At 35.6% G+C, this 13,129-nt stretch overlaps 1 protein-coding gene across 1 annotated transcript; it reads left to right on the top strand.

Moving 5' to 3' along the window:
• The first annotated feature begins 3,515 nt into the window (after positions 1 to 3,515).
• LOC109070965 (butyrophilin subfamily 3 member A3-like) lies at positions 3,516 to 12,984 on the top strand. Its single transcript, XM_042717335.1, has 6 exons — positions 3,516 to 3,684; positions 3,810 to 4,160; positions 4,278 to 4,547; positions 7,650 to 7,772; positions 8,112 to 8,138; positions 12,050 to 12,984. The coding sequence occupies exons 1-6, from the start codon at positions 3,627 to 3,629 to the stop codon at positions 12,592 to 12,594; spliced, it is 1,374 nt and encodes a 457-aa protein (XP_042573269.1). The 5' UTR covers positions 3,516 to 3,626; the 3' UTR covers positions 12,595 to 12,984.
• Positions 12,985 to 13,129: the final 145 nt, after the last annotated feature.

Genomic DNA, 13,129 nt, shown 5'->3' with positions numbered 1-13,129 from the left:
ATCATGTCTGGAAACAAACGCTTGATGTTACATATATTATGCAAGTATGTATTATGCTTTATTTTAGTTCAAACAACTGATTAAAAATATCACAAAAATCCACAAGTAATCCACATAACTCCAGTCCATCAATTAACATCTTATGTGTTTTTATGGACTACGGCCTCACATTTTGGCCTGAAGCAATGGTTTACAGTTATAATTTTGAGTAACTTCTGAGTCACTGATTGCAAAGTTCGTTCAGTCTGATATTCAATTAAGGGATCTGAAAGAGCGGCTGGTGCGAGTCCATGCAAGGATTTGTACACCAATAACAGAAGTTTAAAATCAATCCTATAATAAACTGGAAGCCAATGCAGGGAGACCAGGGTAGGAGTAATATGTTCACGTTTTTAATACCCATTAAGAGTTTTGAACTTTTTGCAAATGAGAAATAGATGACTGGCTTATTCCCTTGTATAACGCACTGCAATAGTCAAGTCTTGTTGATATCAAAGCATGGATCGCAATTTTAAGGCCTTTAAGCATCAAACATGATTTCGTATTTGCTAGAAACTTGACTTTACAACATAATTTATATGTTTGTCCAGTTTTAGAGAGCTGTCAATATACACACCTAAGTTTTGAACACGTGTTTTGACACGAGGTGATAGAGCCAAAATTTAGCTGTGCTGTACCCCTGGCTTCACTGGAACTGAAAACTATAATCTCTGTATTATTTTCATTTAGATGTAAAAATACTATATAGGGTGCTAATTGAAGAGTATACGCAACATTACGCAAGTTTTTATTTTTTAATGCCTCCAGATTCTTACTTTAAAAAAAAAAAGGATTTTAAATGCCCTCACTCTATTTTAATGTGAAATATTGCATTTATTAAAAAATAGTAAATAAATTAATTAATAAAATATATTATTTGTAATGGAGAAATAGCTCATAAAAATTTTATAAATATTGCATAGTATCATAAAGTCCCATCAAAATCATAAATAATAATCTAAAACCTTTGACCGACAATTAGGCAAGTGTGACTCCTAAATGAAGAGGCCAGAGGGTTAACAAACATTATATAATGCTTAATGGATCACTAGTTAATATATATTCAAATAGCTAGAAACATAAGATAATTTTTTAAAGCTTGTTAATGTTTACTAAACATTACCTAATGATCAACATATAATTAATGTAAATTACAATGTTTACAAATGTCATTAAACTTAATTCATATGATCATGCACATTTTGAAAATATACAGATGATTTTTGACAGATGTTATACAATGATTGAAAACTTTTGTTAATGTACAACAGTTTTGCTGTTATTGAGGTGTGATGTGGTTAAGGTTGGGGTTCGGTAGAATGAGAGCACACCTCAGTTTTCAGAACGATGATCTTTGTAAAAAAACGACACATTTCAGAAAGGCGGGGCATTGAGGAGAAACAGTAATGTACATTATATGGAAAATAATGTGTTATTTTTTAACCTTAAAACCGCATAAATCATTGCATCACACTAAATATACAAAATATAATGTTCTTTTAAGCAACGTCATATGACCCCTTTAACTAATGATCTGTTAAGCATTATATAATGATTGTTAATGATTTATTAATAAAAGTTATTATAAAAGTGTTTACCATCATTTTTGCCTGTAAATATTTATATATTTAAATTATATTTATATGTATATATTCAAAATAAAAGCTTAATTATTCAACTAAAATGGCTAAAATAGTAATAGATTAAGGGTATAATAATTATATAAATCATATAAGATAATTATAATAATCAATTATCAATAAAAGCCAGACATTGTTTTTTTCTTTAAAAATGTTTTACTATCTAGTGCCCTTTAATTTGCAGCAAGAGAAACTGGGGAGTGACTTTATTACATCAGAGATGTGTCTTTGTTCAAAGTAGATCTTAAATTTCAGTCTGAGATCTCTAAACCAGATCATAACCTGTTTCCCGGATCAGGTTTAAACATGGAGCATATGTTACTGGTGATGATCACAGCTAAAAGACAAACACTTTCATGGTGCCTAAAATCCAGAGTTAGTGCAAACTAAACAGAATTCACCTGTCAGCTAAACCAGCTTCATGATACACACAGGCCCCTGATACACCCTGATATATTTTTTTTTATTTTTCGTTTGTCTTGTGTTAAAGTTCTCATTGATTCCTATAAAAATAAGTAATTGTCTTTATTTCATGATATACTCATCTTGTAAAGGAGATTTTTCAATATTTTCCACAGTGAATGTGATTCTGGATGCTGATACGGCTCATCCACATCTCCATCGTGTCTGATGATGGGAAACAAGTGAGAGATGAAAACAGAGAAACAGAAAGAGTGGATGGAGAAACAGACAGATTTGATCAATATCTTGGTGTTCTTGGGAAGGATGTGATTCTCCTCAGGGTGTTTTTTACTTTGAGGTATGCAGGTGAAGAGACAAACTAGGTGGGATTTAGGAGTGACCAGAGAATCTGTTAACAGGTCAGTCAGTCTGAGTCCTATGAATGGATACTGGACTGTGACTCTGTTTGATGGTAAGTATTGGGCTCATGAGTCTTCATATGTCTATCTTTCTCTGAGTGTGAATCCTCAGAGGGTCGGTGTGTTTGTGGATTATGAGAAGGGTCTTGTCTCCTTTTATGACGTGGAGTCCATGTCTCATATCTATTCTTACACTAATCAGTCTTTTGATGAAAAACTTTACCCATTTGTTAGTGTGGGGTATTATTAGAATAAAAACCCCACACCACTGATTATCTGTGATGATTACTAATGAGATCAGTGACTGAATTTAGATACACTGAAATAAACCAAAATACAATTTAAAAAGTGTAACAGCAATAAATATTAAATATTTTTTGCATTACCAGTCAAAACTTTTGGTCACACAAGGGTGATTTTATGTTTTCTGTGATTTTAAAATGTTTTGGATTTAAGACTTCTGCTTAAATGTCTGAAAATACTTTTGTAAATATGTTTTGTAAATATATATCATGAACTGAGCTCATCATGTAGTTAACTGTTTCTCCTTCAACATATTTTGCTGTCAGTTGATGAATGTTCTTAATTTTAATTTTATTTTTTATTGTTAATTTGATTTCACATTGATTTTGTATTTCATTGAGTTTTTTTTTTTTTTCTTTTTCTTTCCAAACCAGTTTTCTGTTATTTTTTTATGTTTGAGCTTCTCTGAACAAAATTGATTTTTAGTGCCAAGCTCCTAAAAGGACTGATACATATATTTACACAGTTTTGTGCACCTTGTGGTTTTGTTATTTGGACTTTTAGGTTACATTCTGCCCTGTTTTGTTCCTGTTTCCTGTTCTGTTTGTAGTCCTTTTGTAGTTTTTCTTATTGAGTAGTTATTATTAGTAGAATTATTGTTTGTGTAATAAATACTACTCTCCTTCTCCTCTGAGTGTTCACCATCATTTCCAGGATTAAATAAGTGTCGTAACAGTAGTCCAACTTTAAGTAGTATTTTAAAGTAAAAAGTGTGCATGCTAACACACTATTCTGTTTTCTTTCTTTTTTTTTCTTTTATTATTACTATTAGTATTATTAGTATTATTTTAATTTTCTTTTTAGCATCTGTATCTTTTCAGACATGAAATTACTTTGTTTGACTCTCCTGCTTGTGAGTGGAATTACAGACTCAAGATCAGGTCATTTATTTATCACTGAATAATAAATTATGTTTATAACTACTTTTGCACAGCACTGTTTGTCTGGATCAACATGAAAACCTTTATGATGTGTAGTTTAGTTCTGCTTTCTTTCTCTTTTACAGAGCAGTATAAGCTAGTGGGATCTGCAGATCCTGTATTTGCTGTAGCTGGTGAAGATGTGATCCTGCCCTGTTCAGTCAAACCCAACATCAGTGTTGTGGACATGAGAGTGGAGTGGTTTAGACCTGGTCTGAAAAACTCACTTGTGCATTTCTATGAGGATCATGAAGACAGAAACACAGATCAGATTGAGTCCTACAGAGGCAGAACAAAACTGATCCATCAGGAACTACAGAGAGGAGATGCATCACTCAAACTCTCATCAGTCCGAGTCTCTGATGAAGGACGTTATAAGTGTTTTATTCAGTCTAAAGCATGGTATGATGACACCACTGTTAATGTCAGAGTTGAGGGTGAGGAAACTAACAAAAGTTAACATGTAATGTTAAGGCATGATGCATTTGATGTATATGTTGCTGTTTTATGATAGTTTAGTTCACTCACTGTTTGTTGTTGATGTTGGTCTGTAGCTGTAGGAGGTCCTCCAGTGATCACTGTAGATGGGTTTGATCATTCAGGAGGGCTTCATCTTCAGTGTGAATCTGAAGGCTGGTATCCTGAACCTAAACTTGAGTGGCTGGACAGTGAAGGAGTTAGTTTGAGTTCAGAAACTACAGAGACACACAGAAACACAGACAGATTCAGTGTGAAACACACCATCACTGGATATGAGAGAGACAGCAAGATTCACTGCAGTGTCAAACTGAGACATCACATGCTGGAGACACTGATTATCATAAGTAAGTACTGACACTTTTGTTCCTGTTACTTTTTGTCATGTTTTCATGGTATGCAGTAAACAGATTTAATCCATTATAGCAGCACTAAGTTTTGCAACGTGTTTTTTTGTTTTTGTTTTTGTTTTTTAGCGTTGATCGTAACCTTGTTTCCCTGAGATAACAGGAACGAGTGATGCATCAAACTCCATGTGAAAACTCCTGTTTACTCTGAATACTTTATACTGCAGCTTTTTGCTGTTATCTCAGGGAACTAAGATTACTTTAGTTACTAGAGCGTTCCCTTCGAAAACAGTCTATCACGTTGCATGAAACACTATGGGGAATGTATCCAATAGCGTCATGCTATAAATAAGTGCAGAATGAAGCCCCAGAGTGCTGCAAAGCTCCAGTAACTAAAGTACTGTATGTGAGGTGCATGTACACTAGATGGCTATTTTGAGGAGACAGCAGATTACTATTCATTTGCCGCTCTGATTTCTGTTGCTACACACGAAAACCCTGCAGGCACACTCTCGCTCGAATCCAAGGTGAATCAGCTACACTATTATCACTTATATGTGTTTTATTGAAGAAAATACATTGTAATCAGCTAAAACGCATGCGCAGGTTACTTCCTGAACAAGTGCGCACCTGAGTCCATGTTGCTTTCATAATCACGCGAACCATGCCACAGTTCAAGTGCAATCAAACTCAGACCATCTCCTTCAGGTAGTCCCAGGTTCCGTACCCCGGTGCGCATTCACTTTAGCATGACAGCTTTCACACTAGCCAAACGCACAAGGGGACCAGGGAGATTAGGCGGACAAGATCCATGTCTGAAGGGCAGAGACCTCCAGGTTATAAAATCTAGTGAAGGTAGGCGGCAAAAACAAGCACAGATATCACAGGTTGAAACTCCACTGGACCAAACCCCAGGAGGAGGCCATTCCTCTTGTGGAGTGGGCCCTCACTCCAATAGGACACTGTAAGTCCACTGGTGTAAGCCAGGGCTAGCATTTACTATCCAGTGGGATAGTCTCTGGTTTGTAACTGGCAACCCTTTAGAGTGGTCTCTAAAGCATTCACTACTCTGATTGCCTGAAGTGACTACAGAGCTCACTCAAGGCAGGAAGTGCTGACTGAGCATGGCTAAAAATCGCCCACTCACTTGACCGATGCTAAAGCCAAAAGGAGGGTTGTTATAAGGCTGTAAGTCGGCTGATTGGAGTGGCTCGAAGGAGGGAGTTCAAAGGGCCCTGAGGACCATTTCAATCTCCGAGCTCCCCTCAGGACTGACTGTGTGCCAGCCACGAGAGCATGATTCACCATGGTGGCTGCCACATATATTTTGAACATGAAAAGGTTTGCACCCCCTTATCCAGCATCTCTTGCAGAAAGATTAGAATGGATTACATTCCACATGAGGATGGGTCTTATTTCTGGACTGCACACCCGTTCAGAAAACACCTCTACTGCCGCGACTCCTGAAAAAAACCTTTTAATTCTGCGTCACCCCATCAAGCTCTCGCTGGATCCGTTCCTCTGCTATCAACGAGAGGAACGTCTGTACTTTCTCAACAGATAACGAAACAACCATTTTTTGGTTGTTAAAAAAGGGCAATCGGAGGGAAGGCATAAAGGCAAGTACTGGCCCAATTATGGGCCAGAGCATCTAGTCCTTTAAGAAATAGGTTGGGCAATGAGAGTTGTCTTCTGAGGCGAAGACGTCCACCTCTGCCCTCTCGAAGACCGGCCAAAACTTCTGAACCACTTGAGGGTGTAGTCTCAATTCTCCTGGAGATTCACTTTTGCTGGGACAGCGTGTACGCTACTTGGTTCAGTCTGTCTGGCATGTGTACTGCCCTGAGTGAACGCAGGTTTCAGTGTGCCCAAAGAAAGAGGCATCTCGACTTCCTTTAGAGGGAGCTTGACCTGAGACTACCTTGGCAATTTATAAAGGGCCACCACCGTCATGTCCGAAAAGGCGAGGACTTGATGTCTCTTCAAGGCTGGTAGGAAGGTTTATGGTATTACGCTGAACCCTCCTACCCCAGATGAATATGAACACTAGATTATAACAGCCATCATAGGCAATATGAAAAGAAAATGTGATCAAAACTTTCCTGGCCGAAATTTGAGTTTACAGGTATAATTTAAACACCATAAATTACACAAAATATTAATTATTCATCATCAGTAGATCAAAACTATCACTTGGCAAGTTGGCATAAATGTGTTGTCCGGTCCGTTCCCTTTCACACAGCAGGTTGTCGCCAAAAATGCTGTTGCGGGACCTGAAAATTTACGAGTGTGTGAGTTTGTTTATATGCTGTTGCCACTGCTGCAAACTCCCATTTATAAAAATAATGGTAACATTTTAGAAAAATGGTCCGTTGTTAACAAGTAACTATGCAAGAAGTAATAGGTAATACTACATTAACACTGAACCTAATACTATTAACTAATATGGAAGCAAGATTAACTAAGCAGTAAATAATAGCACATTTAGGACAAAGGTAGTTTCTTATTGGGTATTTGATAATTACTAAATAAAAATTTTTTTTTGTTCTTTAGGCTTGAGAACTTTGTACTTACAATATTTATACTAGTAGTATGGTGATTTTAAGTAAAGTGGGCTGTTTAAGCTTGACTGTTCAATGGGTTTAAATTTTCAGAGCATAGCAATGGTCTTTAATTAAAGGGACACTACTTCTCTAAATGATAATAGTTTTGTGACCCTGGTGTTGCAAAGTTACTTTTACTTAGTAGAATGTCTAAAGTGGACTATCAAAATAAAGTGTAACCAAAATGACAAAGCAAGAGATGTGCTTTTGTTAATGACATTGCATGCTTTTTCTTATAGTTACAGGTTAAAACAACCTTCAAATATTGACTTATGACATTCTGTAGTGTGTAGTTGGACTCAGACTCAACCCTTTTTGGTTCTCAGTCTTAAGTCGGGTCTGACTTGGTCCCTTTTGGACTCTGATTTTGACTTGTACTTGACTAAAGTGGACTTAACACTACACCAGTAACTTATGTACAATTCAGAAACTGATCATTATTTATTTTAATCAACCCATAATAAATCTTTGACTTACATAATGTTATTTTTTTATGCAGGTAAAAAAATGTTTATTTCTTGGAGGAATTATTGGAGGACATCAGTCATCATGATTTCAGTCGCTGTTGTGTTAAGTGTGTTTGCTGGTATAATAATAGCTACATTTGTTAATAAAACCAGAGGTAAAGTTCTTGTTTTCTTCTTGTTTTATATATTTTATGTAAATAAAAATGGAGCCCCTAAAGGGACTTTTGCAAAAAAAAAAAAAAAAAATCATGCTTTTGAGTGTACATGAGAAGCTTTAGTGTGCACACAAGTAACCTTTCACATGATTAATATCACAAAATATGAATTTCTTTATGGCAATATCTCTAGGGCATCTGATGTACTTCAAGTGAAATCAAAGAACAAACTGGTGTGCAATTTTGGTTTTGAACTAAATCAGAATTGCCCTCTATCCTCCTTATTTTTCTGATGGATTCTGTTATGAACCCTTTATAACATTATACTTTTTTTTTTAGTGACTACACATTTAAGAAGATACACAGGTAAGTAAAAACTATTCCTATTTTAAGATATAATTATTCATTTTAATAATTTCATTATCATGTTGAATATTTATTGAGATGATTTTAAGAGTTTGGTTTAATGCAATAAATGCAGTTTAGGTGCCATAAACAAGACACAATAATAAAAAGCACCAATGGTCATGTAGATGATTAGCAATCAGATGTACTGTATCTTATGATGTGGTTTTTACAGCAGAGTCAACAAGTTATCACTCCCTCTTACTCTAGGAATGAGAGGTCAAAAAAACATCAGTAAAAAATGTTTACTGTCATAAGATACACTGAAAATATTTGGAGTATTTGGAAACAGACATTGCTGTAACTTTAGCAGCATGTTTTTAAGTAAATGCTACACACAAATCTTAGTGGCTTTAATTAGAAAATCTTAAGTAAAGTTTACTTTATTTTAAGTAAAGCTTACTCACACTTTGTAAAATCTTCTTAACTCTTATAAAAAGAATGATAGTATATATCTTATTTAAAGTCCTGATTAATATTTATTACCTCACACTGTTTAAATGTTTAAACTGAGCATTGCACTGGCTTATTCATGCTTGGATTCTGTAAACAGAAAACCCTGCCTTCTTTGATTTGATTTACCATTTCCATGAATTTGACATTGACGAGTACTGTTAGACCACTGAGGCAAAGAAGCTTTAAAACTTCTGAAAAGCAGTGATTAGAGCAGCATTCAGACTATGAAATAATCAGATATGGGCCTTGAATAATACAGAGTTCTGTCATGAAACTCTGATGGTGCAGTCAGATAGGTCTAACTCAATCTGACATAATGACATCATTATCACATGGCACAGCTGATTGGTTATCTCCTGTATTGGTAGCCATTGAGCTCGCTGCTCAACATTCAAATATATAACTAGAGCTTGCCGTAGCAGTGCAGCTTGCTTCAGAAACCCTCCACCTTCCCCATCTCAACCTGTATAGATCTGCTACGAGGTGATTCATGTATGCTATGGGGTTATTTTTTATGTATGTTATTTTTGCTCCAGCAGTATTTCTTACATGCTCAAAGCAGCATATTGTGGATGTATTGGCAAGTCTCGGTACTTGCTCTGCTGCAGCAGCAGCAGCGTAGCAGATCTATTCTAAGACCAAACACATGAACATTGACATGTACATTACCATGCAAATTCCTATGAGAGTTGTCATGACAAATATAAAATTCATTCAAACATGTCCTCAATCTGAAGATATAAACTGATGTCCTATCCATGTTTGATATCTATGTGTGTAACAAAATGGAACTATGTTAGCAAATGGTATCCAAAATCCTGTTATACTATGGCGCTGTCGAATGCTTGAATCTGATTGGTTGACGAACGTTCTAAGGTGTTCAATTATTTTCAGGGAAACGCATGGCGAACGTATAGGTCTTGACCGCACTACATGTCCATGTCACTTCGCCAAATGATTTCAGTTATTTCAAAGGTCCATACATCTTACAAAAGCAAAAGAACCAAAACCCATAACGACACTGACCAAGCAAATAAATATAGTAAACAATAGGATAAAATGCCAAATTATTTCAGTTGTAACCTTTAGAAAGTTAAATAATACTGCAATTCGATGCAAATATTACTAAATGTCTTAGGCTGCGTTTACAATAGCAGAAAAAAATCAGATTTCTTGCCCACATCTGACACAGGTCGGAATTTGATGCACGCGTGTAAACACAAAAATCCACAAGAGATCCGATTTTTCGCATCCGATCTGAGCCGTTTTCCAAATGTGGTTTTAAATCAGATACATATACAATATCTGGACATCTGACCTATGTCTAAAAAATTGCATATTCAGGAGCTGGTTTTCAACCTCTGCCCCGTGAATTTTATAAATACAATTGCTTCGCTACTAAAAACTACATTATATTTTTTAGCAATGAGGTGATAACTTTCCCTTGTTTGCAAGCTTCACACTCACGTGGTCTCGCTCTCTCTCATTAATTCATTAAAATTCATTTAATAAATATCCTCTTGGCGCTACATTATTTCACTAAAGAATTCTACTTGTAACGAGCTGTATAAAATAGCACAACAGATGAAAATAACCATCATTTTCTGCCTTTTATCGGTTCAGTGAGATTTTGAGCTGCAAAACATCCATGACAGCCGTTGTCCATGCTGGCCACTCGACATGAATTATATAAATAATTTTAATAGCACGGCCATTCAAAATCCGAGGATCTACTATATGCGATCACTCACAATCATTTTGGGTGGGAAGTATGTAAACACATATATCAGATACCAGTCATGTCTAAATTGAATGTACAGATGGGCCAAAAAATAGGATATGGTCAAAAGATCGGATCTGTGCTTTAAGACATGCAGTTTAAATGCAGCCTTAGTAGTTGTTTATTGTACCACTTACCATAGTTTAATCTTCTTCCTTGAGTGAAATGTCCAAAATTGTGGAGGCATAAAAACCATTGCCATCTTTGCGATCAGCTTAGGCTCATGATGCTTTCGGGAAATGCAGCCCAGAACAATGCTTAGCAGAGGACAGAAAAACATCATATGGATCCATTAGATTGAGCTATTTCACAATAAACAAATTAAAATTTTAGGTAGTTAAAGGCTACGTAGTTGTACGATTGTTTGTGCAACTAAATTTATTAAATAGGATGTTAGAAGTTCAACTATAGTATTTGTAGTGAAACCACACTACGGAGATCAGAATGGATGTCAGTAGATGTAACTATGCTGAATAAACTACTTTTCTGGGAAAACAGCTTATGCTGGAATGAATAAGCTAATCATAATCATATTTGCAATTAAACAGCTTTGGATTTATCTATTTTTAGACTTTACCCTGAAATAAAGTAGAATTTAGTTTATGACACTTCTCAGTTATTTCTGTGGCATCTACAAACAGTCATTGACTGTCTCACAACTCTGACAGAAATTTAGTGATGTCAAGACTGTTATGTAATTGGTTATCAAGGCACATTTGATCCAAGTTGACTGTCATGCTTTCTCCAATGATAGAACCATGGACCCTGGTGTCTGCCAGTAATAAGATTATGTTTGGTTATGTTAGGACTTAAACCAAAGAAGATGCTTACCAATTTTGACCTTCCTAGATTGTACAGTTCTGGAATATTAGTGATTATACAGTTGTCATTTTTCAGTCCTTACGTTGTCGTGTTGTCTATGGGTGTCAAGACTGATTAAGCTTGGACATGATCATGAGTGTCTGCAGATGATTTGTTTTGAATATCATGCAAATCAGATGAATGACCTAGGAGGAGTTCAAAAAAGTAAATATTTAAAGAAAATTCAAAATGGCAGAAATAAAACATTATATATGTATTCTGTAGTGCCTGAATCAAGGATTCAACAGAAATTGTTTTTGATTCTAGCCAGAGTTGAACCAGAATGCAAATTGCCTTATTATAGCACCACCGGGTTTCCAAAGGATGTGTGTCTGTGCATGTGAGTAGCGGTACACTTTTGGACCATCCTATCGGGGCTCTGCAGTTTACAGTCTTTGACGCCCATTTATTTTTTGGGCAGAAGAATTAAGAAGAAAAAAAAGAAGACACAATAGCCTTTGGTGCTTGGACCAAATTCATACTAGGGGATCCAACATTGAAAAAGATGACACATATAGAAAACAATCTCAAAGTAAATGAAGCAGGAAAGTGAATCAGGAAAAACTAATTCAGAACATTTCAGTCTCCCAGTAGCAATTGTGAAAATTTTTCATTTTTATTTTTTATTAAATTCATTATTCACACATAATGAAGTATTTCTATTTTTGTAAATCATCTTGTAAAGTTACCATGATTTCTATAAATGATAACTGTCATTATCTTTATTACAGTACATACTCGTCTATAAAGCAGAATTTTCTATATTTTTTTGCAGTGAATGTGATTCTGGATGCTGATACGGCTCATCCTTATCTCTTCACTTCTGATGATGGGAAACAAGTGAGAAATGGAAACAAAAAGCAGAAAGGAATGGATGGACAAAAAGACAGATTTGATTATTATCTTGGTGCTCTTGGGAAGGATGGATTCTCCTCGGGGTGTTTTTACTTTGAGGTGCAGGTGAAGGGACAAACTGAGTGGTATTTAGGAGTGACCAGAGAATCTGCTAGCAGGAATGGCTGGATCCGTCTGAGTCCTGAAAATGGATACTGGACTGTGACTCTGAGAGATGGGGGGTATTGGGCTCGTGAGTCTTCACGTGTCTCTCTTTCTCTGAGTGTGAATCCTCAGAGGGTTGGTGTGTTTGTGGATTATGAGAAGGGTCTTGTCTCCTTTTATGATGTGGAGTCCATGTATCATATATATTCTTACACTGATCAGTCTTTTGATGAGAAACTCTATCCATTTGTTTGTTTGGGGGAAGGTTATTATTCTTGGAATACAAATTCTATCCCACTGATCATCTGTGATGATTACTAATAAGATCAGTGACTATGACATAAAATGAAATACAATTAAAAGAAAAAAAAAGTGTAATAGCGATAAATATTGCATATTATATACACTGCTAGCGAAAACAATTATAGGTTTATTTTATGTTTCTCAATAGTGTTCGGTATTTGTTAATGAATGTCCAGATTGTGGAAAGCTGGAATAAAGCAAGGTCATGTGTTGCTCACTACATCTTTCCCACAGTGCTGTCTGTGTTATTCATAGTTTTCATGACTGTAATGTGTGAATTCTATTTTTTATTATTAGCTTGATTTCACATTGATTTTGTCTTATATGGATGGTTCACCCAAAAAGAAAATTCTGTCATCATTTACTGACCCTTCAAGTTGCGCACACATTCTATTATAAATAATATTCCCTGCAGAACAGTTTCTTGTGTCATCACTTCAGTTGTTCAGTGATGTAAATAAGTAAAACCAAGCCAGTAATGACTTCTTTATGATCTTCATATGAATTCTCATATCAACACAATTTATTCAGACACTCAAGACAATGATCATAA

The sequence above is a fragment of the Cyprinus carpio genome, chromosome A3 (assembly GCF_018340385.1).
Source record: "Cyprinus carpio isolate SPL01 chromosome A3, ASM1834038v1, whole genome shotgun sequence".
Taxonomy (NCBI): domain Eukaryota; kingdom Metazoa; phylum Chordata; class Actinopteri; order Cypriniformes; family Cyprinidae; genus Cyprinus; species Cyprinus carpio.
This window is presented reverse-complemented; position numbering and strand designations above follow the sequence as displayed.